The sequence below is a fragment of the Gopherus evgoodei genome, chromosome 1, assembly GCF_007399415.2.
Source record: "Gopherus evgoodei ecotype Sinaloan lineage chromosome 1, rGopEvg1_v1.p, whole genome shotgun sequence".
NCBI lineage: Eukaryota > Metazoa > Chordata > Testudines > Testudinidae > Gopherus > Gopherus evgoodei.
This window is the reverse complement of record NC_044322.1, coordinates 139,708,609-139,736,414: the sequence shown is the minus strand read 5'-3', so window position 1 is coordinate 139,736,414 and position 27,806 is coordinate 139,708,609. Positions and strand designations below refer to the sequence as shown.

The 27,806-nt window shown below is 42.5% G+C and overlaps 1 protein-coding gene across 3 annotated transcripts in view; it reads right to left on the bottom strand.

Annotated features, from left to right (window-relative positions):
- Window positions 1-307: 307 nt before the first annotated feature.
- The window catches only part of RAI2 (retinoic acid induced 2), a 66,286-nt gene continuing 38,787 nt past the window's right edge, over window positions 308-27,806 (bottom strand). For 2 of the 3 annotated variants that reach the window (XM_030574119.1, XM_030574127.1), the window contains exon 2: window positions 308-2,985. In XM_030574119.1, coding sequence (XP_030429979.1) covers window positions 1,209-2,879 — 1,671 coding nt within the window. In that variant the 5' untranslated portion in view covers window positions 2,880-2,985 and the 3' untranslated portion in view covers window positions 308-1,208. Of the gene's footprint in view, window positions 2,986-4,275; window positions 4,376-27,806 lie in introns of all 3 variants that reach the window. The other variant, XM_030574108.1, reaches the window with a different exon arrangement.

The window sequence follows — 27,806 nt, the reverse complement described above, 5'->3', positions numbered from 1 at the left end:
GTTTACAATCTCATGTTTATTTCAACGGAGCCAGTGCTGTTGTGGCAGCACATGCTATGAACAATTAAAAAATAACCTTCTAAACTGCAAGGGGGCCTTGCACTAAAACTGTGACATCCATCAGAATACTTTCCCACGCTCGTGTTCCCTCTAACAGCTGGATATATTTTAACTGCAAGACGTGTACATTTAGAAGCAGCCATGCAATAATACAGCTCCAGCCCATTTTCACATACAAGCGCAACTGTCACCTATCAGGTTTTTATTTTAAATTTACATTCACAGTTCTCCATTCACGTGGCTGGCTTTTACACGGTAATGTTGGAAAATTACATTGTTCTACTCTTTCATCTGCATTGATTTGAGCCATCAAGACATGGTCAAACTTACAACGAACAACTCTTCCATATATCTATATTCAGGCTGGGAAAAATTATGTGACTTTTCCTCACCCAGTGGCAACCAAATTCCTCTGACTTTTAGATTTCATTAAAATCATCATTAGTGTTCACTTTGTGTTTAAAAACAGATCTATATTTCTTTTTAATCATAAAGCTAGTATTCTCTGTGCATTGGACTCATGCCCGAGCATAACAGTGATCTTCTGCTATGATTTTTATTGAAGATAGTTGAAACACATCATTAGTGGCTGTTCAGAGGTTCTCTCTAATGGTGCTAGGGCAATATAATTTTTCTTAGCCTGGTCACCTTAATATTTCAGGGCTATAACAAAGATAAACTTGTAGTGCTTTACAGTTTACAGACTTCTGCCAAATCTTCCCCGATAATGAAAGCAATTAATAAATGACAAAATAACCACAACCAATTACCACATACAAACATTTATTTTGAAGTTTCCATTGTACCCATCACTAAGAATTACATCATCAAAGCACTTTATGGCAGTGAAAATAGCTCTTACCCCTCTGACTCATCCATTACTCCATTAAAGCTGCAAAAATGTGCAATCCGCTTGAAAAATAGGTTGCTTTTTATTTAGTTTTTCATGAAAAGTCAAAAATCAATAACAAACGAACAAAAAGAACTCCCCTCCCTCAGCTTTACAGGAAATCTACACCCAATCCTCTCCCGCTTTCCCCAAAATAACTTACAAAGATAGTTTAAAGTTTTAAATGCATTTTTAGACAAGTGCATCTTTTTTATTTTTCATAATAATAATTATATTCAAAAGTCTAAAAACCCATAATTTACTTTCTTGGAAAGAAGGCAGCGAGCCGTTGCTTTTTGATTGGAAGAATGTGTATCTCCTGGGAGTTCATTTTCTTTAACTTTACACTCCTGTTTTTGATTGGTTTCCTAAGAGCTTCTGCATTATCCCTAGGCTCTGGCTGGTTCTTCACATCGTAACACGGCAGAACAGAGTCCTGGGGCATATCCCTTTTGAAAGAGAAGTTTTTGGTGGATACTCCCGAGAGGCCTTTAATCTTGCCACAGAAAATCGTGGGCACGGCATCTTTGACAGAGACTATTACTTTGGCAGTCTGTGAAGTGCTCACAATCTCAATATTATTCCCAGTCTTGGGCTCACAGGCTGCTCTGCTAGTCTGATCCACCAGCCACTTTTGCTGCTGTCTCAGGAGCTCGGCCGAATTGCTACCAGTCATTCTGCTGTCGATCTTGGCTGAGGCTTCGTGAGGTTTGGGATGGGCAAAGGGGACTGTTACACTGGAGAGTTTATCCATCATGGAGTGAGCAGCACTGTCCATCATAGATCCAGAGCAAATTGCATTAGCTGCCTCAGCACGGACCCCGGCACTGCCTGTCTTCCTGTAGGAAGCAATCGACAAATCTAAAGCACCATCTTCAGGGGAGAGCTGGGAACTGACCTCACTTGCCTTTAGCAAGGGCACCGTTTTCATGGAAAGGTCCAGGGCCTCGTTCTCATTGTTCATCTTGATGACTGTGTGACGATTCAGCTGGGCAAATTCCCTGTGGTGGATGAAATCAAAGGGTTTGGATTCTTCTTTCTCCAGAGGGGTTTGGGTGCCTTTGCAGGAATACAGGGTGAACAACGGTGGCTTGGGGTAGTCCGGGTTGACCTTGGATTCAGTGCCGTGAGGCACAGGGATGGGGATGGGGATCGGGATGGGGACTGGGACTGGCAAGGGGACAATCACAGGATACGGCACTAGGAGGGTGGCTGGGGGTACCAGTGGAGACAGAGGAGAACTGAAGGCCTGGGGTGGAACAGAGGAATAATCTGGGGGTGGCTGACAGGGTGAGGAACCTAAGGTGCTCTGTGGAGGAAACAAATCCTGAAGAACTGCAGCAAATCCTGGTGTCTGAAACACTGGGGGTAAAATGGGCTCCTGGGTCTGGTTGGATGGTTTCTGATCCAGTAATTGGGGCTGTCCAACTGGGGCAGAAGAACCCTGGAAAAGATTGCTGTGAATGGGATTTGTGGAGCAGGGAGTACCCTGAGGTAACACCAATGGAGAATTTAAATGTTGAAACACATGTTGCTCCAAGAGGACAGGTAGCGGAACTGGACCTTGAGTCGTCATTACATATGGAGTGTTGTTATTAGGCGCAATCTGGGGGGTGGTACTCCCGGCTACTTGCAGGTGTATTGGAAGAACCACTGGGCTATCCCCTAAACAAATTGGCTGGAGAACTGTGGCTGCTACTTTCAGAGCTACCCCACTTTGGGATTCTGCTGGTGGAGTGAGGATCGAAGGGGCTGGGACAGTCACAAGTGGTGAAAGTGCTTTCTTCATCAAGTCTGTGGAGTTGATATTCCAGGCTTCAGCAGTTATCAGCTGGGCGACCCCATTTTCTAACTTATTGTTAGCTATCGTGGAAGGAGAGTTGGTAACATCCATGGGCAGGTTTTGTGTGTCCTTGTACAGTTCCTCCATTTTACAGGACTTCTGAGACGTTGCAGAAATTCACGTTTACATTGCTGTCACCAGGATCCGCATTGAGTCAGGGCTGCCAAAAGCATCTGCACCGACATAGCTTGGCCTGCAGAACAGAAACATACTTTAGGCACTGCATAAATCTCGTTCTTAAAATAATATTTGCATCTGCCTTTAAAAAGCCTATCACATAAAAGCTATAAAATGTTTCCACACTTCAGGGTAACTGCTCCATTATGCTGTACACTCTATACATACAGTACATACATCCGTGAGTGTTACATGAAGAGTTCTGGGGAACTTATATTTAGCTATAAACAGAGATAATTTAAAGGCCTAAAGAACTAACTGCAGTCAAAGAAAAAAGTTCCAGTATACAGCATAAAAAAAGAACGGAGGCAGTACATTTTACATTTTTAAACAAAGCTTCATGAAATGACAGGGTATTGCACGGTCAAGAGACACTGCACTGTTTAAACTCAATAAAAAGCATAAAAACAAACTTTCCTAAAAATAAACTTAAGAAACGTTCCACTGTGAGGCTGTGAAGGCTCTCCGTGCATAAAGGCTCCTCATTCAGCCTAAATTAATCATCCTTTTCTTATCTTTGAAGATTCTAAAATAAATCAGACGATCTACGGATGCACTACACAGCACGTTCAAAATCTGCAGTAAACAGCACAACAAAGAGTAATCAGTAGCTCAGCAACACACACGCACAAGACTGCGTAGTTTGGCAGTTTCTTCCCACTAAAAAAAAAAAAAAACTTAAACCCAGCCCTCACCTCCTGCTCTAGAGCTGGATGACAGTAATATGAACCAGAAAACTTACTAATAAGCTGCAAAGAATAAAAATCAAAGCAACTTTAAATTTATTTTGACAAGCTAATCCCTTATCTTAACTAAACAAATGTTAAGAAGAAGTGCGGCGATCTTTTCCCTTTATGAGCCTAGAAAAATTTTAGCATATTTCTTAAAAAGATTCTCTCTTCCATACAGGCAGTGAACTCACTGAATGCTCTCTCTCCCATGGAAGCTACCATATGCAAAACTTCTCTTCAGGATCTCTTGATGGAAATATTTTGTCATTGGTTTGCGTGTCTACGGTGAAATCAACATTTACCAATAAAAATCTAATCCTTCCAAGATCAAATAAAACACATCCAACAACAAAAAAAAAAAAGATCAAGACAGAAAAAAATAAAAATAAAATTATCTCACTGTCCTCTCCGGTGACTTAAATCTTTGTGTTGGGATGTAGGTATCACAGTATGTTACAATACAAATATGTGAGCGGCCAATAGTTCAAGGCTGGCTGAATAATATTCCAATAATTTATCAAAAGCCTTTATTATTTTAGTAACAAATTACTCTCTTATTTTCCCCTCTTACTCACCTAGAACCGGGAGAATAATTTACAAATATTCATATTTCGTTAAGTTCTTTGAATCAAACATCCACATATACAGGGTGTTGGGTTTTTTGATTATCTAGAGCTGGAAAAATAAAGCAAATAAATAAAAACAATTATTGAGATTTTTGCTTTCCAAACAGAAAAACCCATCAGTGATTTAAACTGTAACAAATGCGCCTGAACTAACAAAAAAATCAGGTCAGCTGATTTCGGAAAGTAAAGAACAAACATTTCTAAAAATAAAGATAATGCAGGTAACAGCACTTGGCAAGTTCAAGTTTTCAAAAACGAACACCTTCCTGTTCATGTTAGTAAATTAGAAAAATCCAGGAAAAGTATCTCTTTTTTAAACCTCTGTTCTGTTTCCTGTTTAATTGTCACTTTCAAATTCCTTACCTACTATATTTTCCACCCATCTGGCTGCTTCTCAAAATATTGGTATGCAGTAATGCATTTTGTATCCATGGCAAATTAGGTCAGATTTCTCTGATTTTTGATTTATTTTAAAACAGAAATTTCTGTGGTTTCATGGGAAACTGATGATCTTGTAAGGGCAGAAGACGACCCTCTATTCCTCTGCCAAGTTCAATTGACATTGAAAAATAGGGAATGCAGGGTGAAAATTACACTACATTGGAGAAGTGATGACTTAGCATGCAATACAGACTCCAGGAAAGAAACAGGGATAACTGCAGGAGATGAAAGTATAAAACATAATAAAACCACACACTGCTGCCTAAAAATGTTACAGGGCTGGAGACACAGGACATAGCTAGACAGGGGAAGAAGATCTCATGTATCAAAATCTGACACCTTGGAGAAAAGGTTAGGGATAGCTTTAAACATGCTCAAATACTGTTTTCTATGCGGAGTCGTGTGTGTCTCTAGGATATATATTTTGTTGAAAATATTTCTGGCACTGCTTGAGGGTTCTGGCTTGTCAGCAACAGAGATGCAGAATTGCAAGAATGGAAACTGCAAAGGGGAAAAAGGGGGAGGCGCTGTGTGTTTTTAAACTATGTTAAATGATAAAGTAAAGGTTGTATTTTTTTCATTCTTATCTCTCCTGCTAGTGGACAATGGTGAATGAAAAAAACCCCAGGGGCAGCTAGAAAACTGATAAGAATCATTTTCATTTCACAGCGTTGCCACCTCTCACTATTTCACGGCGACTCTCTCAGCACTTGGAGTCAGGGGATTATGGGAAAAATTTCAGCTTTCTTTTTTGAAAAGAAAAAGGAAGTTTCTAGCCCTTCAGGTTGTGGAGAAAGACTTGAAAATCTGACAACCCCCCCCCCCAAGGCTCCAAAACTACCAGAAGGCCAAGAAAAAGAACTCCAAATTTATTAATTTTACAATGTCATGATTTTGGAACGCATAGGGCAGGCGCTCCTGTTGTTCCTGCTTGGCAAAGCTCTAAGCAGGGGCATGCATTGTAGCTATTCATGCATGGGATTGGAAAGGAAGGAAGCGGCAACCCCTCATCAAAAAAGAACTACAGGCTGGGGCAGAACAACAGACCAACTTTCACCACATCCAGCAGCAGCCAAGAGGACAGGGGAGGAGTAGAACAGTGGACACCACTCCAACTCTACCTCACTCCTGCAATAGCAGCTAGCAGTCAATGGAGCTCCTAAATCAGTGTCTATGGAGAGCTCTGGCAGGAATCCTGACAGCAGGGTTGGCCTTCTCTGCAGGGTTTTCTTTTTGGACCTTGCTGGCAGTCCTCCCCCTTCTTTTCCCTCAGCCCTGGCTAATAAGAGTCTAAGAAATTTTTTCAAGTCCTGCATTAGAGGTATGTTTAAAAGCCCACTGAAGGAAACAGAAAGACTCAGGAGCTTTGGATCAGGCCCTAAAGTGCTCACATATAGGTCTATTTAAGGGTTAAAACCCTGACCAGGTTTGCCAGAACTGGGTAATGGCAGCAGCCCCCAAAATCAGAACTGCATACATATACAGATTTATAATGGTTAAAAGGCAGAATCTCGTAAATTCTGCTGTCCTTATAACATAATGTGCTCTGCCAACATTTTTCTCTTATGCACATTAATTGTAAAACTGCTAGAAAACTAAACCTGTGCGGTTCCTCTCCTTTACACACATGTGGAAAAATAGCTTGCTCATTTCTATGACAGTTTGTTCTTATGCATGTGATCACAGCAGAGAATAGATGTAAAATGTATTTTTGTAGTCCACATATCATATAAAACAACATGCAAACAGTATAATTCTACATTCTGGGGGTTTAAGATGTGATAGACTCAAAAGTAGAATTGTCCACTGCACTGTTTATAATAATTTTCCCTTCTAATCTACAAGCCAATCCAACTAGATGATTGCCAATATCAGAATATTCACTTATAGAAATAAAAGGATTTATTGGGGCACTGCAAGTAACAATTCCAGCAAACACATGCAGGACTAAATCTTTCGATAAACCTCCTGACCAGATACAAGGATGTAATATCAAAACAAGACAGCAACTTAGTCCTAAAATAAAGATACAGCACTACCTGTTGGTGGAGATGTGGTCTACACTAATTATTACATTTTATTAAAAATGTGTATATGTACCGTGAATGCAGAGTTGAAGAGATCCAGGAACCCAAGGAGAATTTTTGGGACCATCTCCCCTTTACTCTGTACTCCTTGCTAAGGAATCCAAAATGTAATCGAAATTCAGAAGAGTAGCTGAGCTATTTTTTCCAACTTTAACACTAATAGTCATAGCTGTGCTATATTTCTCTCTGCATTAAATTAGAGTGGGTTAACAAAAAGACTTCTGAGATAAACCAAGACGCTAGGACCTGCCACATGGACACTACACAAACCTCAACATCATTAATTTATCAAGACTACACCTTACCAGAGATGAATTATCTATATTTGCCAAGGGACTGAACTTCTCCCGCACCACAGAACCTGATACTATAACAACATGTGGAGGACTAAAATAATTTTTTCTCCAACTCTACCACAAAAAATTATTTCACAACAAAGATAACACCACCCACAATTATCATGTTCCCACTGACAAGTCAAAAAAAAAAAAAAAGAATCACCTGACTGGACACCCCCCAACAGACAAAACCATTCAGTTGATCATTACATTGACTGCTTCAAGCAAAAAATAATTGACAATGAAATCCTTCATAAACATCATGTCCACCACCACCTCTCCACCTTCACCAAAGCTATATAGCCCCTGAAATCCAACCACCTGCTACTCATCAAACAGCAGACAAAGGAAGCGCCATCATAGTCCTCAACCATGATGACTATGTCAATGAGGCTGACGGACAACTCTCTGACACCACCTACTGTAAAGAACTCAAAGACGACCCCACACCACAATTCGCACAGGAATTTAAAAGATATCATCAAATCCTTCCCCCAAACAACTCCAAAAGAAACTCTACAACCTCATCCCCCAAGAAACTAGCCAGGAATCTTCTACATCAGGAGTCGACAACCTTTCAGAAGTGGTGTGCCGATTCTTCACTTATTCACTTTAAGTTAGGGTTTCGCATACTGGTAATACATTTTAACGTTTTTTAGAAGGTCTCTCTCTCTAAGTCTATATTATATAACTAAACTATTGTTGTGTGTAAAGTAAACAAGGTTTTCAAAATGTTTAAGAAGCTTAATTTAAAATTAAATTAAAATGCTGATCTTATGCCGCCGGCTCACTCAGACAACCCTCAGATATCCACCCCAAACACATCGCTACACTCACCCATTTCATTCTTACCCATAACAACTTTACATTCCCCAATATATCAATCTCTTCATGATTCATCTCTAGAAAAAAAACTGGAAAAATGCACCACAAAACCAATGATATGCCTAAAATACATTGATGATACAGTATTTTCATCCTCTCAACAAACTCCCTAAACTCCCTCATAAATTTCCATCTCAACTTCAACAACTACCACCCACCCATCAAACTCTCTTCAGAATGCTCCCACACCAGCATCAATTTCCTAGACATTGTGATTAGCTTCAACAATGGAATACTACAGACATCCATATACAAGAAACCCACGGATCACCACGCTTACCTTTACAGATCCAGTCACTATCCCAGACACACCAAGAAATCTGTTAGCCTCAGCCAGGCACTCGGATAACTCAGAATATGCTATGTGGGAGAAAGTGAATGATATACACCTTACACCACTTAAAATCACCTGCACAAAACAAGGACATTCCACCAGAGAAGTAGATCACATCATGGAACAGGCCACCCAAATACCTGAGAGAACCTGATTCAATACTGGGGGAAAACACACACACACACACACACACACACACACACACACACACACACAAGTTGTCACCTATCACTATACACTGGAACCCATATGAGATATCCTCAAACAATTACAACCCTTACCTGCTGGGGGCCACATCTTGAAAAAATCTTTCAGAAACCCCCTCTTCTGGCCTTCAAACTAACCCCCAACCTCACCAAACTTGCCACAGACCAGGATACACCAATTCAAAGCAACACCAGACCCTGTCATCACAACAGATGCAAAACCTGCAGATATATCTCCACAGCTACAATGATCAACACCTCATACAATACACCTTTCAAGATCTATGGGTCCTACACATGCCTGTTACAACATGTGCATCCAGTGCATCAAATGCCCCAACAACTGTGTGGGTGAAAACAGACAATCACTATGCTCTCAAATGAACTCACACAGAGAAATGGTATCAGACAAAAGCACACTATCATTCCTAGGCAAACACTTTTCACAAAACAATCACTGCATATCTGACCTCTCAGTCCTCCTGATGACACCTCCTAAAGACGAGTCTGGGAGCTTAAATTCATTACTTTGCTAAACACTAAACATCATGGACTCAATGGAGACATTGGTTTTATGTCTCATTACAACAATCTATAGCTCCTTAGTCTTATGACAGCAGAGATGTTAATTGCCCCCCTCACCCTGAATGATCTCTTGCACCATGTGTTTACTTCTTATGGTTAACAATCTGTTCCAACTTGTATTTAATTGTGACACTCTAAATACCTTTCCCAGACTTGAACAGCTGTGTAGCTCCTGCAATTGAGAGTGTGTGGGCACACTAATGGGGCTCCACGCAGGCACAGTGATCTGTCTTCATGGTGACAATTGTTGTGGTTAAGCTCCTTTGGGACAGGACTGCCTTTTCTACTTATACAGTGGAATCTTGGTCCATAACCAGGTGTTACCCCAATACAAACAATAAAATGGAAGGATCCAGGCCTGTCAAAACTGGTTAAAACATAGGAAACAAAGAGTAGGAATAAATGGTCAGTTTTCAGAATGGAGAGCGGTAAATAATGGTGTCCCCTAGGGGTCTGTACTGGGACCTGTCCTATTCAACATATTCATACATGACCTGAAAAAAGGGTAAACAGTAAGGTGGCAAAATTTGCAGATGACATAAAACTACTCAAGATAGTTAAGTCACAAGCAGACTGTGAAGAGCTACAAAGGGATCTCACAAAACTAGGTGACTGGGCAATAAAATGGCAGATGACATTCAATGTGGATAAATACAAAGTAATGCACACTGGAAAACAATCTCAACTATACATATAAAATGATGGGGTCTAAATTAGCTGTTAACACTCAAGAAAGAGATCTTGGAGTCATTGTGGATAGTTCTCTGAAAACATCCACTCAATGTGCAGCAGTCAAAAAAGTAAACAATGTTGGGAATAATTAAGAAAGGGATAGATAATAAGACAGAAAATACCATATTGCCTCTATATGATACGCCCACATCTTGAATACTGCATGCAGATGTGGTCACCCCATCTCAAAAAAGATATATTGGAATTGGAAAAGATTCAGAAAAGGGCAATAAAAATAATTAGGGGTATGGAACAGCTTCCATATGAGGAGAGATCAATAAGTTTGGGACTTTTCAACTTGGAAAAGAGATGACTAAGGGGGATATGATAGAGGTCTCTAAAATCATGACTAGTGTGGGGAAAATAAATAAGGAAGTGTTATTAACGCCTCATAACACAAGAACTAGGGCGTCACCAAATGAAATTAATATGCAGCAGCTTTAAAACATACAAAAAGATGTGTTTTTTCACACAATGCAGAGTCAACCTGTGGAACTCTTTGCCAGAGGATGTTGTGAAGACGAAGACTATAACAGCATTCAAAAAAGAACTGGATAAATTCGTGGAGTCTAGATCTATCAATGGCTATTAGACAGGATGGGCAAGGATGGTGTCCCTAGCCTCTGTTTGCCAGAACCTGGGAATGGGTGACAGAGGATGGATCACTTGATGATTACCTGTTCTGTTCATTCCCTCTGGGGCACCTGGCATTGGCCACTGACGGAAGACAGAATATTGGGCAAGATGGACCTTTGGTCTTATCCAGTATGGCCGTTCTTATGTTTTTCTGTAATGTAACATTACGTGGGACAATAACAACAAGATGCTTGAAGGGAAAGAAGGTGAAGACAGACAAGTCCTGTCCCAGTCCTGTACTGAACTCTACGTGGGCAGATCCTTGTGCCTACATGGAGCTCAGAGCGGGATTGGAGAGTTACACTGTAAGCTTTAGTCAAGAACAATGTGTTTTCTTTTAGCTTCCTACACCACCCACCCTATGAAACTATGGCAGGATAGAAATAACTAACAACATTAATCAGTACTTCAGAAGCCTAAAGAGCAGTACAATTGCCAACTCCAAGTGCTCAATGCTCATGAGTCTGACCGCAAAGAATGATGAAAACTGGCTTTTAAAAAACAGAGTGAGATCTCAGACAAAAATCTGGGACACTTTTTATTTGTCTTCTGGTATTTGAGCCTGGAGGCTTAACATTTTCAAGCTTTCCTCCACCACTATGAAGGTTAGAAACTTTCATTCCAAAAAGTCGAGATTCTCAAATGAGCACATGACTCTAGGAGCTGGGATTACCAGAAAAACACCAACTAGCACAAGACTCAGAATAACATCATGAGAGTTGGCAACAGTGAACATATAGGGTTTTCTTTGAGTATATGCAAACCACTACACGTAAAAGCGAGGTTATACGCCCTGATTTCAGTAGAACTGCAAAGTGAGTAAATTATAGCAGAATTTGGACCAAAAATAGTCTTTAAGACTTCAGAGCTCAGGAGCTACAGTTACAGGGGGAAAAAATACCTTAAGCGTGCAGCTCAGCCTCACTAATACCATTGCCAGTATTAGCCTGGGTTGTTCAGTCTTCATTCCAGCAGAACTCCCATGGAAATTAGTCAGTAAAATTCTGGTTTCAGTTACGCAAGGATACACTGGGAGTACCTCCACTGTAGAATTATACCGATTTACACAGATAAAACACACCAAAAACTGTTCTAAGGATCATAGAATCATGTGAACACACTGAGTGCGTCTACACTGCAGACAGAGTAACTGCCGTACATGTAGACATATCCATGCTAATTTTAATTGAGCTAGCATGAGTACCAACAGCAGCAAAGCCAAGGCAGCACAGACTTGCTCAGGTAGCTAGCCCATGCTGAAGTACTCAGGGTCCTGACATGCTTGTACAGTCCAGGCTGAAGCTCCTGCTGTCACAGCTTCACTGCTATTGGTACTCATGCTATCTATATTAAAGCTGGCTTTGGTATGCCTATACGTGCTGCAATCCTAGCTCCAGCTGTCATTTAGACATACCCATTATCAGCTATCGCACCTATTAAAGGCATCCTCACATAAAGGTCCTCTCTCTCTCATAAAAATTATGAAGATACACACTGACAAAAGCAAAAAAATCTGACATTAATTTAGACATCCCACATTTTATTTATGTGCATTTGGGATGGGGCTTTGGTTTGTGTCCTGTTTTTCATTTCTGCACCTGTTCTGACATTTACTCTGTGTTTAATGATCCAGTGGCTTTCATTTACATGGGTGCCCTATAAATGAAAACTGTATTATTTAATTGTCCTGGGGTGTTGAGGGCAAGTGCTTTTTAATTTTAAAACGATTCATGGTTTCTCCCGCAGACCCCCACCCCCACATTCTGTAAGTGGCTCCCAGGTTGAAACCTCACATGTCATCTTCCAACCTGGAATCTTGTGGGGGATTCATTAATAACCCTGCAAAAATAAGGCACTTATCACGTTGTTATTGACATAAGTTAAAAGTTAAAGAACCTGCAAATATCTGGGAGCAGACTTGGACAGAGAGGGCTATAGATTCTGCCCCTAATTCCACCCAGCAATCGAATTGCAAGGGGAGTCCTCCAGGTGATTGCATTTCCCACCATCTAACAGAGCTATGGAGGAAGACACCAGTTTGGGGACTTGGTTCCAGCCCTCTCTTCACCACCTTAACCCTCCCCAGTCACTCTGGTGAGCACTCCTTTGGGGTTATCAATTGACATGCATCACACAACAAGAGGGCAGGAGGGAGGGCTGTGAAGGGAAAGCTGCCAATGTTACACTTTCTTTTCTGCTGTATCTTTTCCCTTCTGCCCCTACAGAATGTAAGCTGCACAACTCACATTCCCCTCCACCCCCTCACCAATATGTAACATTCACCATCCTTTAAGCAGCCTTTAGGTATTGGTCCCTGGTATATTATTTTACTTTATGTAGGAGATCTATTAAGGAACATGATATGAAAGCCATGAAAAGCCATCTAGAAATACAACTTTGGGGGGATACTGGCTAATAGCAGAAGTTTCAGATGCAGACCATGCACCAAGTATTTCTTTAATAAGGACTCCTCGACCCCATTTGTGTGTCACAATATGGATCTGTCAAGGTTCCCATATGTAGGCTATTAACTACAAAGGGGACTGCAGGGGAAGAAAATCATTACAGCAGCACAAAATTGCATATTATTGATACTATATTGACTACATAATATGTTTACATTATTTATGCATGAAGTACTTCTAAAAAGCAGTAGGGGAGTTTTTTAAACCTTCATATTTCATCTTTTTACATATTTTGTTTTAGAAATAGTTAAAATATTTTCCTACTTTGCAGACTAATAATCTGCAAAGCGTTTCATTTATATATATATATATATATATATATATATATATATATATATATATATATATATATATATATATATATATATATATATATAAATAATATGGTAGTTTAGTGGCATGCCAAAAGTCCAGAGGCAGTGATCCATTTTGGAGAAGAGGGGAAATTGCTTTTTTCTAATTTAAAAATACATCAACCCAATTAATTAACTTATTTATTTTTAAAAAGACATTGGTCTCTGTTCCAAAGGGCAAAGTAGATGAGGCAGACAATGAGTACTGAGATAGGAACAGACAAATTTCTGACAATTTTCAACCTGTAATGAATTTTTATAAGCAAATTAAAAAACTCTCAACAACTGCATTTACAATGGGGACTGTGGCACACCCTAAACTGTAATGGGGATAGGACATGCTGCTGTGTTTTCAGATGCATTTTCTCCGATTCAGCTCCATTCACTTACAATTCTGATAACTGGATGAACTAGTCGATTGAAGGTTCTCGTTTCAAAACTGTCACTGCAACAGTACGACATATAAACAGGTATTGTAAAAACATGATGAATTAGAAATTATTTAAGATTCATCTTGCATAAGGTTCAGGTATCCTCATACCTGTAACATGTTCTAGCTCTCGCTATTTCAAAGCCCTAAACCAGGGGTCCCCAACGTGGTGCCTGCAGGTGCCATGGCACTCACGGGGGCATCTAAATGCGCCTGTGTCCTGGCCAGTGGTCGAGCATCCACCGAAATGCCCGAATTTCTGTAGCATTTCAGCGGCGACCCCTCTCGATGACGCCACTTGCCGCTGACAAGTGACGTCATTGAGAGGCGTCAAAATGCCGCAGAAATTCGGTGGCATTTCGGTGGATGCTTGACCGCCGCCACGGTCCTTCGTCTGGTGCTCGCCAGACGAAAAGGTTGGGGACCATTGCCCTGAACCATACTCGTATAAAGGACAGATATATTGTAGCTAGTTTTCCAAAAGAACCTAGAAACCACTTTTTTAGTTTAGTACAGTCTGGGCTGAAAAACAACAATTTGATTAGCCTGCAGTAGGCAACACATTTGATGTGAAGCTGAAATACTGAATGGAAATTTGACGTATTAAGCATGATACATGGAAGAAGAAAATAAATCCACAGACTGTAATTACTGCTGAGTCACGTGTTACATATATTTTGTCAAGTTCCTTCAACATAACAGAGCGATTCAGAACTTAACAGCCTTCTTCAGATTTTGAGTTCATACAGTGAAAGTGAGCAGCTGATTTTGAAAAATTTCCTAAAGCAATTACAAGGACATTGCTGAAATCAACCTTCCCTTGATATCTCTTGCCATGTACTGAAGACCCCATTTGGAGCTTGATAAATACTCAGGGACAAAAAACTGACCCAAGCTGCTGGCACAAAGACCCAGCAGATGAAGCTTCTTAAGGATTGCCCTCGCAGAGAGGGGGTCCTCTGGTGAAGAGGTGCTGAAAGATGGGCACTTATGTCACTCAGCAGCTGGCACAGACGACAAGGCTGGGAAACACTAAGCCCTCATGATCCCTGGTTGTCACAACAGTCCCTGGAAGTTGTTGGCAACTGGCATAGAAAGTTGCTCTAATTTATAATGGGGATGTAACTGGCTCTGGGATGGACCCAGGACTGAAGCAAACATGTCTTAAAGTCACATTTTACTCCCCACCCACAGCTAAAGATCTAGGTGAAATCCTGGCTCCACTGAAGTCCATGGTAAAATTCCCATTCAGTGGTACCATGATTTTGTCCCTGGGCCTTTGGGCCAGATTATTTACTGTCTTCCTGTCATTTGTATTAGTGCAAAGTGGTTATAAAATTCTAACAAATCAGGATGACGGCAAGTTAAACTCACATAGCTCTTAATCCTGCCATTAGACTCATAGACTTTAAGGTCATAAGGGACCATTATGATCATCTAGTGGATCCACGTGGATGAACTCTCAAGCCTTTGTGGAGCCCCACTGCCCTTGTCTACACTAGGAAAAATAGGTGTGTTCTTACAATAAGATCGCTGACACTATGTAACATCCTACTGTCATGAGGGCAAGGTGTAGTTTTACCCTGATGTAGCTGGTTGAGGTGAACCACGAGGAGCAAGCCTAGCAAAGAAGGATGGTTCAGTGGTTAGGGTGCTAGCCTGGGACTTGGGAGACCTCAATTCAATTCTCTGCTCCATCACAGCTTCCTGTGTGACCTTGAACAAGCCACTTAGCCTCTCTGCACCTCAGTTCCCCAGTTGTGACAAGTAAATAACGCTATTTCCTTAGCTCTCAGAGGTGTTGTAAGGACAACTACATTCAGAGTTGTCACTCTAATTTCACAGATGGGATCAAGTTATTCTCAAGTTTACCATTTAGAATCTAAGGAGTTTGAACATGTCTCAGAATTTGTTCAAAGATGGTACTGAGTAAGTATCACTTCCTGTTGCATATTTTTATAGGAACAGGTATTTTGCTTCGCCTCAAACATGGTGTGGGTTTGGAATTGTTAGTTGCATTCAAACACTAGGGAGGTTCCATTCAACTAAGAACAGTGGTTCTCAAACTTTTTCTTTCACGGACCACTTGAAAATTGCTGAGGGTCTCGGCAGACCACTTAATGATCTTTCCAAATTTTTTTGTACCATTAGCTAACTATTGTAAAGCGCTTTGAATAAAAGCACTATATAAAAAAAACCTTAATAATAATTAATGTTTTTGTTCTACAAATAAAAGCACACAACTCATATTTTAATATCAGTAGCCTTACCTTTCTAATGCAATGGATGTGCCCTCTTTCCCCCACCACAGCAGCCCCCGGGCTGGGGCTGAGAAGAAGGGGGTTCTGTCCCGCTCTCCCTAGCTACAGCAGCCCCTGAGCTGGGGCTGGGAAGGAGGGCCATCTCTCTCCGGCAGCCGCAGCTTGGTGCAGGGGAAAGTTGCCTCTTTCTCTGGCCACCGCAGCCCTGCACGTCCCAAATTTCCCCCACCCCCTCTTCTCACCCCACTGCCCCCTCCCACTTACCCACTATTTCCCCCAAGGCCACCACTTCAGCTTACATGTGCGTCTTCGCCAGGGTCCAGGCACCTAATTAGTGGAGCCACACCTGCGCGGCTCCGCTAATTAGGTGGGTGGCCCTTCATTCTTTCGTATGCGGCTGCCTAGGTGTGCACCTTAAAGGGAACTATCCACCTGAATGAAGTTTGTGGACCACAGTTTGAGAACGTCTGACTTAGAAGATATGGTGAGAAAAAGGAGCAAGCATGGAAGAGAGAAATTCTGAAGAAAAATAATATACAAAAACTCTGTTATATGTTAGGGGAATTTTCTGTCAGCCTAAAAAAATAGTTCTTGAAGTTTACTAATCTTCACACACACAAAATGTGTCCATTTGTTTTGAGATGAGATCTTAGGAAGCATATGGAACAATACTACTATTAAAAAGTCTTATTAGACTTGAAATCTAAGCTGCATGATTTTCCTACGGGAAAATTTTTAACATATTTTTCCTTTTGTAATTAAAGTCTTTGACTGATTACTTAGTATCATTTTTACTCATGACACTATAACCTCCAAAAAAGCACAGAAAAATGAGCTGTTTGGAGAACAGAGAGCTAAAAAAATAAATAAGAGTGAGATTATTTTAAAATCATTTTAAAAAACATGCATTTTGTTTTCTCAGCAATTGATATCCCAATGATAACATAAGTAAAAAAAGGATACTAATTAAAATGCATTTAAAAAAAAAACTTCAGAAGGTAAAACAATCACGGTGGCAATCTGCGGCCACTGGGAGCTGTGGGGAGCCGTGCCTGCGAACGGTCATCAGCAAAATGTCTTGCGACCTGCAATCAGATTACCCTGATGGGCCACAGGTTGCCCACCTCTGGTCTAGATTTTTGTGAAACTAGCTTAAAACACCTTAGTTCTTACAAAGAATTTCAAAGTTTTGTGTCAGTTAAATAATGGCATTAAAGCATTATTAGTTCTGTGGCTGATGTTTATATTCAACGGAGAAGTATTCAGCTTGCTAATTTCTCCAGACCCAGTTTCATTGATCCAAGATTCTGTGACGTTTTTGCTAAATTTTTTGATTTTCATAAACAAGAGTTTGTATTGATGTAACAAAATCCACTATATGCTTGGGGGGCAGGCGGAGAGAAGAGGGGGGAGAGTAGCAGGACAGGCAGTGGTTGGTGTGTGCAAGTATAACACATTGACAACAAGGTATCAGCAGGTGGGATTGAACCTAGGACCTCTGAAGCTTAGTGTATGAGCCTCTGCTACATTACCTAAAAGCCACATGGCTCTTAGCTGAGGTTGTAGCAGATTCACTAATCTCCAGGTGGTCTACAGAGTCTGTAGAGGAGGACAGAGCACCATGTCAAGTAGCCATGGGTTACACACGCCCCTTGTGTAAGACTTTGTGGCATTAAAGGAGAAAAGCTTCCTATATTCCAGTGAGTCCCAATGCAAGTATTTGGCTACAAATTGCAATTGAAATAAATATTACATAATTACATCAATGCAACCTCAACAACTCCAGCAATCCCTTTATTATCATCTACCCAATGATGTATTCTGAAATATTTTTTGACGTGTATACCAATCTAAGCCCCTGATCCTGCAATGGGATCCATTAGTGCAGATCTTTCCACCTATGCAGTCTCACTGACTTCAGTGGGATTCCCAGGGAGTCAGGCAGATAATCTTTAACTTAATTTGCTAATTCCTATGAAAACTATGAATTGCCTCATCTTCATTAGGATTTTAACCTGAGTTAGCTAACTTGAGTTAAAAACAAACCTTTGTTTTCCTAGTGAAGGCAAGACCAAAATGTGAATAACTTCAAAAATATTCCGCTGATTTTCTTTAAACTTGATTTGCTTTGCAGTTCTCCTTGAGACTGATTAAGTGAAGTACATAAAAAAAATCAGCCTGATGGTTTTAAAGTCACAGATGCTTAGAATCAACAAGTCCTGACACCATCTGAACTCAGCTAAGATTGACTGATTGAGAGCCACACTATTTTATAAACTCCAACTATTCTCATACCCACTCTGGCTTTAAATCAATCTAAATATAAACTGAAGAAAATGAAAACAAAGGAAAAAGTTCCAATGTGCATCTGAATGTTCCAAATAATTACAAACAAGCATACTGAAACCAATTTTAATAGAAGTTGGCTTGATATTTAAGTCTCAGAGTAATGTACCAAAAATCCAGTTGAGAAGAGAAGCAGGTCAATAGTTTTAAAGTTTTGAGTGTTTAAGTTTAAGGTCAGTTTTGAAGAATGTGTACATCATTAGCCACATACGCTTGTGCTCTTCATCTTGCCACAACTGGCCACTGCCCTCATTCCATGGCTCAGAAGGGTCATGAAGGCAATGGAATCAACATGGTTATGCTACACAGGGAGGAGGACGAGTCATATTCCATGTAATCCAAACAGGCAGTTAGCAGACCTCTGCACCCTAAGGAAACCACCAAAGAAGTTCCTTGCACCCCATCATGAAGGAGAGGATTCTGGGGTGGATCAGAGAATCTGCAAGTACGCAGATCCTCCAACTATTCTTGCTTGGTGGGGCAGGTGCTGCTCATTCGGCAGCTACTGCAGTCAGTAAGCTGAAGAAGAACTAATGTATTGCTAGGGTGAGGAAGATTCATTCCCCAAGTGCACAGGATGTTTATTTAGGATATGATCTTGCCTAAGACACCAGGCCCACTGAAGTCAATTGCAAAATGCTATTTATTTTGTGTGGGGGTGCAGCTGGCAGCCTGTGATATACAGGAGGTCAGACTAGATTACGTGGTGATTCCTTCTGGCCTTAAACTCTATGATCTTAGTGGTGCAGGATCAGGCCCTAAGTGCACATCATTAGATCTAACAGGCAATCTACTGTGTATGCTCAGTACATAATATTCAAATGCACATAACTTTGGTAAACCAAACCCAACATTTTACTAATCAAGCAAAGACACTAGTTCTCAATGGAAAGTTTGCGCGTGTCAAGTTTCAAACTTAAACCATTTTTTCGGTAGTCCTGTCTAAAAATGTATGAAGATAATGTTTCAAATGGGGAAATATTATTCACACCCTTGCAAAACTTACAAACAAACTGAAAGGATTTGGCATAAAAGGCCTTAAAAAATTCACTCTGGACAGAGACCAAGCATAGAAAATGTAAGGATATTTGATAATATTTGGTAATGTGCATAGTATTTTTATTTTTTCCTCACTCTAAAGTACTCACTTTCATCCCCATCTGCTTTACTGAGAATTCATTGTTTTATTCTGTAAGATAGGCAAACAACCCAACCTCTCCTTTGTATGCTCATGTGTAAAACTTCACACTTTTAACTGAAATCGAGATAACACCAATGTAAGATGCAACACTACAATGCCAATATATGTGATCAGAGATGCCTCACAACTTTTTCAACATACATTCACTCCCAGCATCCTATTCCAGTCTCCTTGAGGTCCACACAGCTAACAATGAAATAGCTGAAGATGTCTGTATGTCACAAATGATGTATAACTAACTTGAGATACTGAAGATCTATTTTGACAGAGATGACTCTGAGTTTGTATCCACATACTGTTAGCCAGGACATCTATATTATATATGTGCGTGTATATATATATATAGTACATGTGTATCTATCTATCTATATATATATACAAACACACACATATATACACTGTGTATGTATATGCATGTGTTCCTCATCTGTAAATATTTCCTCTCTCCACCCTCTGCCGGGTCTAAAATTGTAAGCTCTTCAGGGTAGGAACTATTTCTTACTGCATGTTTAACATAAAAGCACAGTGCCTAGGATAATGGGGCCCCAATCTTGGTTAGGGCTGCTAGATACTGCTGTAATAAAAATAATCAAGGAGAGAGAATACGTGTACACAGATGAGGTAGGTTTAAACCTATATTTTCCTCTTAAATAGTTATGTGCCATTAAAACTGTTTTGTTTTCATAATGTGCCTATTTCTGCCTTTCAAACACAGAATGGGCTTCCATATTCCTTTTCTTGAAGTAACATTTACCATTCTACTAACTGTAAATACCATGCTTGAAAGAATATACAGTCAAGTAATGTTCTTTGTGTTTAGCTGTACAAACTCTGTACACACTCAGCCCAGCAGAAAAGTCTGTCCTATCTCAGCGACTCTCTTTCTGCCCTGCTACCCCCACAAACATGATACAGTTCTGCAGCAATCTGAAAGCCTACTTTCGCCGTCTTCGACTCAAAGAATACTTTCAGGATAACACTGAACAGCCCACTGATACACAGTTACCCTCCCACCAACAGCACAAGAAGAACTCCACATTGACTCCTCCTGAGGGTCGAAATGACAGTCTGGACATATACATAGAATGCTTCCAACGACGTGCACAGGCAGAAATAGTGGAAAAACAACATCGCTTGCCTCTTAACCTAAGTCGTGCAGAACGCAATGCCATCCACAGCCTCAGGGCTTGTCTACATCACAAAGTTGCAGCGCTGGTGAGGGGGTTACAGCGCTGCAACTTAGGAGGTGTACACATCTGCAGGGCATCACCAGCGCTGCAACTCCCTGTTTGCAGCGCTGGCCGTACTCCAGTTTTGTCTCGGGTGTAGAGGATCCAGCGCTGGTGATCCAGCGCTGGTAATCAAGTGTAGACACTTACCAGCGCTTTTCTTGACCTCCGTGGAATAAGCAGGTATCCCAGCATACCTGAGGAAGCCTCTGGTAATCAAGCTGGTCTCCTTCCCCGGTTTGCTCTCGCGTTCCCCGAACCCCGAGCAAGCAGGTCTCCTTCCCTGCGGTTTGCAGGGTGGTTCGGGGAACGCGAGAGCAAACCGCGGCGAAGCTGGTCTCCTTCCCCGGTTTGCTCTCGCGTTCCCCGAACCCCGAGCAAGCAGGTCTCCTTCCCTGCGGTTTGCAGGGGGGTTGGGGAACGCGAGAGCAAACCGCGGCGAAGCTGGTCTCCTTCCCCGGTTTGCTCTCGCGTTCCCCGAACAAGCAGGTCTCCTTCCCTGCGGTTTGCAGGGTGGTTCGGGGAACGCGAGAGCAAACCGCGACGAAGCTGGTCTCCTTCCCCGGTTTGCTCTCGCGTTCCCCGAACAAGCAGGTCTCCTTCCCTGCGGTTTGCAGTGTGGTTCGGGGAACGCGAGAGCAAACCGCAGCAAAGCTGGTCTCCTTCCCCGGTTTGCTCTCGCGTTCCCCGAACCTCCGTGCAAGCAGGTCTCCTTCCCTGCGGTTTGCAGGGGGGTTCAGGGAACGCGAGAGCAAACCGCGGCGAAGCTGGTCTCCTTCCCCGGTGAAGCTGGTCTCCTTCCCCGGTTTGCTCTCGCGTTCCCCGAACCCCCCTTGAAGCCGCCCAACAGCGCTGCAGTATGGCCACATCTAACACCACTTGCAGCGCTGGTTGCTGTAAGTGTGGCCACTCTGCAGCGCTGGCCCTATACAGCTGTACTAATACAGCTGTAACAACCAGCGCTGCAAAATTTTAGATGTAGACATACCCTCAGAAACCACCCTGACATTATCATCAAAGAGGCTGATAAAGGAGGTTCTCTTGTCATCATGAACAGGTCTGACTACCAAAAGGAGGCCGCCAGACAACTCCCCAATGCCAAATTCTACAGGCCACTTCCCTCAGATCCCACTGAGGAATACACTAAGCAACTGCACCATCTACTCAGGACACTCCCTACACTAACACCGGAACAAATCGACATACCCTTAGAGCTCCAACCAGGGTCATTCTATCTACTACCCAAGATCCACAAACCCGGAAATCCTGGACGCCCCATCATCTTGGTGTCATAAACAGATAGCTAAGGGTTAATGTCTCTTACACCTGGAAAGAAGTACCTGAAACACCTGACCAGAGGACCAATCAGGAAACCAGACTTTTTCAGATCTGGGTGGAGGGAAGTTTGTGTGTAAGTCCTTTGTTCTTGCTTCTTCTGTCTGTCTCTCTCTCGGCTATAAGAGGATTTCTGTTTCCTGCTTTCTAATATTCTATTTCCAAGTTGTAAGTACAAATATAGTAAGGCAGTAAGGTTTCTATTGTTTTCTTTTGTATTTACATGGGTATAGTTGCTGGAATGTTTTGAATTGTATTCTTTTTGAATAAGGCTGTTTATTCATATTTCTTTTAAGCAATTGACCCTGTATTTGTCACCTTAATACAGAGAGACCAATTTTTATGTATTTTTCTTTCTTTTTACATAAAGCTTTCTTTTTAAGACCTGTTGGAGTTTTTCTTTAGTGGGGAACTCCAGGGAATTGAGTCTGTGCTCATCAGGGAATTGGGAGGAAAAAGTCAGGGGGAAATCTGTGTGTGTTAGATTTACTAGCCTGACTTTGCATTCCCTCTGGGTGAGGGGGGAAGAGAGATTAGCTCTCGGTACTTTTGTTTTCCAAGGCTGAAAATGGGGAGGGTGGAATCCCTCTGTTTAGAATCACAGAGCTTGCGTCTGTGTGTCTCTCCAGGAACACCTGGAGGGGGGAAGGGAAAAGGTTTATTTCCCTTTGTTGTAAGACTCAAGGGATTTGGGTCTTGGGGTCCCCAGGGAAGGTTTGGGGGGACCAGAGGGCCCCAAAACACTCTAATTTTTTGGGTGGTGGCAGCTTTACCAGGTCCAAGCTGGTAACTAAGCTTGGAGGGTTTCATGCCAGCCCCCATATTTTGGACGCTAAGGTCCAAATATGGGACTAGGTTATGATACTTGGGCACTGGCACTCTCACTGAAGGACTGTCTGGATATGTGGACTCTCTGCTTAGACCCTATGTCACCAGCACTCCCAGCTATCTCTGTGACACCACTGATTTATTGAGAAAACTACAATGCATTGGTGACCTTCCAGAAAACACCATCCTAACCACCATGGATGAAGAGGCTCTCTACACAAACATCCCACACACAGATGGAATACAAGCTGTCAGGAACAGTATCCCTGATAATGCCACAGCACAACTGGTTGCTGAGCTCCGTGCCTTTATCCTCACATACAACTATTTCAAATTTGATGACAATATATACCTCCAGATCAGTGGCACCGCTATGGGCACATGCATGGCCCCACAATATGCCAACATTTTTATGGCTGACCTGGAACAACGCTTCCTCAGCTCTCATCCACTCACGCCCCTTCTCTACCTACGCTACATTGATGACATCTTCATCATCTGGACCCATGGGAAGGAGTCTCTGGAAAAATTCCACCACGATTTCAACAGCTTCCACACCACCATCAACCTCAGCCTGGACCAATCTACACTGGAAGTCCACTTGCTAGACACCACGGTGCAAATAAGTGATGGTCACATTAACACCACCCTATACCGAAAACTTACCGACCGCTATGCCTATGTTCATGCCTCCAGCTTCCATCCTGGGCACACCACACGATCCATTGTCTACAGCCAAGCACTGAGGTACAATCACATCTGCTCTAACCCCTCAGACAGAGACCAATACCTACAAAATCTTCACCAAGCATTCTCAAAACTATGATATAGCACGAAGAAATAAGGAAACAGATCAATAAAGCCAGACGTGTACCCAAAAGCCTCCTACTGCAAGACAAACCCAAGAAAGAAACCAACAGAACTCCACTGGCCATCACATACAGTCCCAAGCTAAAACCTCTCCAATGCATCATCAGGGATCTACAACCCATCCTGGACAATGATCCCTCACCTTCACAGGCCTTGGGTAGTACGCCAGTCCTCACCCACAGACAACCTGAAGCATATTCTCACCAGTAACTGCACACTGCACCATAATAACTCTAACTCAGGAACCAATCCATGCAACAAACCTCAATGCCAACTCTGCCCACATATCTACACCAACGACACCATCACAGGACCTAACCAGATCAGCCACACCATCACCGGTTCATTCACCTGCACATCCACCAATGTAATATATGCCATCATATGCCAGCAATGCCCCTCTGCTATGTACATCGGCCAAACTGGACAGTTCCTACAGAAAAGGATAAATGGACACATATCAGATATTAGGAATGGCAATATACAAAAACCTGTACGAGAACACTTTAACCTCCCTGGCCACACTATAACAGATTTAAAGGTAGCCATTGTGCAGCAAAAAAACTTCAGGACCAGACTTCAAAGAGAAACTGCTGAGCTCCAGTTCATCTGCAAATTTGACACCATCAGCTCAGGATTAAACAAAGACTGTGAATGGCTAGCCAACTACAAAAGCAGTTTTTCCTCCCTTGGTTTTCACACCTCAACTGCTAGAAGAGGGCCTCATCCTCCCTGACTGAACTAACCTCGTTATCTCTAGCCTGCTTCCTGCTTGCACATATATACCTGCCCCTGGAAATTTCCACTACATGCATCTGACAAAGTGGGTATTCACCCACGAAAGCTCATGCTCCAATACATCTGTTAGTCTATAAGGTGCCATAGGACTCTCTGCTGCTTTTACTGATCCAGACTAACACGGCTACCCCTCTGATACTTGAAACTCTGGTAATGAAGAAGAACACTGCTTATATTTTAGCCAGTGCTACCACAGGTAAAGGAAAATATTTTTCCTGTAACTATGAGCCGGAACCAGACAACCCAGAAATATTCTGTGGAAATGTATGATCAGAGACTAGTTTTGATGAACCACAAGGAAGTAAAAATCAGCACAAGCCATTTTTTCCGTCAGACTTTTGAGACAATATATAACATTACAAACGAAAAAAGCTCTAGGTTGTATTTTTAAGCCTATTCTAAATATGTTTGTGTGGTGCCAGACTAAAACTATCCCAACTATACACTACCAAGTTCCTGACACATTTACTGCAACATTCTTTATAAGCAATTTCCTTTGTGACGTGTGCTACTACACACCACCATGTTCTAAACCAACAAAAACTTGCAGAAACGGCACGATACAAGGCTGCAATTACATCTTTCACAGACGAGACTACTACATTAATGGCTCAGTGTAATCCATCATAACAAGCTGTAAGTCCTCCAGGGACTGTCGCAAGGCCACACTGATAACCCTGAGCGCTAGATTTTGTATTTGGCTCTCCGATTCAGCTTGAAGAGGTAGGTTAAAAAGAAACTGCACATGCAACCAAAAGGTTCTCTGCACACATAATGAGGCTCACACAGTTTTATGGACAGGCAGTGCCTGGAAATGTGGAAGGGCATAGAGAATTTCAGCTTCTTCTTAATGCCACACATTTAGTTATTCACAGACAACAGGAAGACTGGAAGATCCATATATTGTGGAAAACAGCAGAATTCAGACAGATTATAAAATAAATAACCAAGATTGCTGCTTTCAGAATTCATTCAATTAATAGAAAGAACAACACTGTAAGGAAAAAAACCCTAGACATACAAGGTTCAAATCTGACTGCAAATTTTCCATGGGTACCAAAACTCTTCAGATGACTATAGCATAGAGAAATGTTGCTGTGAAAATGGTAGCAAAACAACTCTGTTACAGAAGGAAGGCAAGAGGTTTTGCGCTGCCTGAAACATACTTCTACTAGGCCAGAGGTGGACAAACTATGGCCCGCGGGCTGCGGGACCCTCCTGCCCGGCCCCTGAGCTCCTGGACTGGGAGGCTAGCCCCCGGCCCTTCCTGGGTGTTCCCCCTCTCCCACAGCCTCAGCTAGCCCCGCCGCTGGTGCAATGCTCTGGGCGGCGGGGCTGTGAGCTCCTGGGGCAACACAGCTGCACAGCCCAGCCTGACCTGGTGCTCTGCACTGCGTGGTGCGTGGCTGTCTCCAGCTGGGTGGCCGCCAGCCACCGGTGCTCCAGGCAGTGCAGTAAGAGGGCAGGGGAGTTCAGGGTGGTGGTCGGGGGTGTGTGTGGATAGAGGTCGAGGCGGTCAGAGGGTGGGGAACGGGGGGTTGAATGGGGGCAGGGATTCCGGGGAGCAGTCAGGAAGGGGGGGGGGTTGGATGGGGCAGCAGGGGGCAGTCAGGGGCAAGGGTTCTAGGGGCAGTCAGGGGACAGGGAGAAGGGGTGGCTGGATGGGGCAAGGGTGCCGGGGGGCAATCAGGAATGAGAGGAGGGATTGGATTGGGAGGTGGGGAGCAGTCAGGAGCGGAGGTTCCAGGGGCGGTCAGGGGGCGGGGAGCACGAAGGGGAGGTAGGCAGACAGGGGGTGGGAGCTGGGCCACGCCTGGCTGTTTGGAAAAGCACAGCCTCCCCTAACCAACCCTCCATATGATTTCCGAAACACGATACAGTCCTCAGGCCAAAAAATTTGCTCGCCCCTGTGCTAGGCTCTACCTTAAATAAAGATCAAGCAGAATGCTTCCACCAACAAATAGAAATATAAATAAAAATATACATGGCTGTGCTAAATGCCCACGGCCTATCCTTATTCTAGAAAGACCTGGGGCCTGATCCTCTTCTCTCTCATGCTATTATAAATAATAGATTTATAAAACTGATGTGACGGGAAAGTCAGTCCCATGAGTCTATTCTGTGATGTAGGACTGAGTGAAGTAAACTCATAGTGGGAAATGAGGATACCCCTGCCTGTCTCCGTGGGTATGTCTACACTGCAGCTGTGAGCATGTCTCCCAAGCCAGGCAGACAGACACGTGCTAGTGGGGCTCAAATTAGCGCATTAAGAATAGCAGTGTGGATGCTTGGGCTCCAGCAGCGGCTCAGGCTAAACGCCCGACTGCAAGCCCACTAGACACAATGGGTCTGAGCTTGGGTGGCCAGCCTGAGCCTCCACAGGAGCTGTAATGTCCACACTGCTATTTTTGGCGTGATAGCTCGAGCAAAGCTAGTGCGAGTCTGTCTACCTGGGCTCGCAGGCTTGTTCTCAGCTGCACTGTAGAAGTACTTAGTGTTCTCTACATTCGGACTCAGGACATGTTTTCACTAACACGCTGGAATTAAACATTTTCCCTTTCAATATCTGTATTAATTTTTAATCCCATTTTAAATTTCTCTGTTTAACCATTGTAAGCCCTTTGTCCAACAAGAAAATAACTTTCAGCAGCAGTGTGTCCGTGCCCTTTCACTCATTTAAGGGCATCGGACACCATGATATCCAAGTGCCTGCTGAACCAATCTAACCCTGCCAGCTTAAGAGAGAGATGGCCCCACAAGCAACAGTGCATGCAAATTTTCCAATGAACTGAAGTAAACAAACAAAACATACAGAGTATCTATTTTTAAGTTCCAAAAACACTTCAGAAAAAAAGTTACGTGTAGCCTATCCAGCCACACCAGCCCTGGAAGACAGTAAATGCTGGCCTTGCCTCGGGCAAACGATTCAGAGGGAAGCCTGGTGGGCCACAAAGTCATTCCACCGTCATTGTTGTAGGCAAAAAATAGGCCACCTGGGAAGTGGAGAATGTTAAGTACTCTCTTATTACTGCTGTTCTACATAAGCAATTCCTACAGCTGCAATTGGGCTCTTGGATGATTGCAAATGGAAGGGACTTGTGCAGGTATGGATGGCTGTAG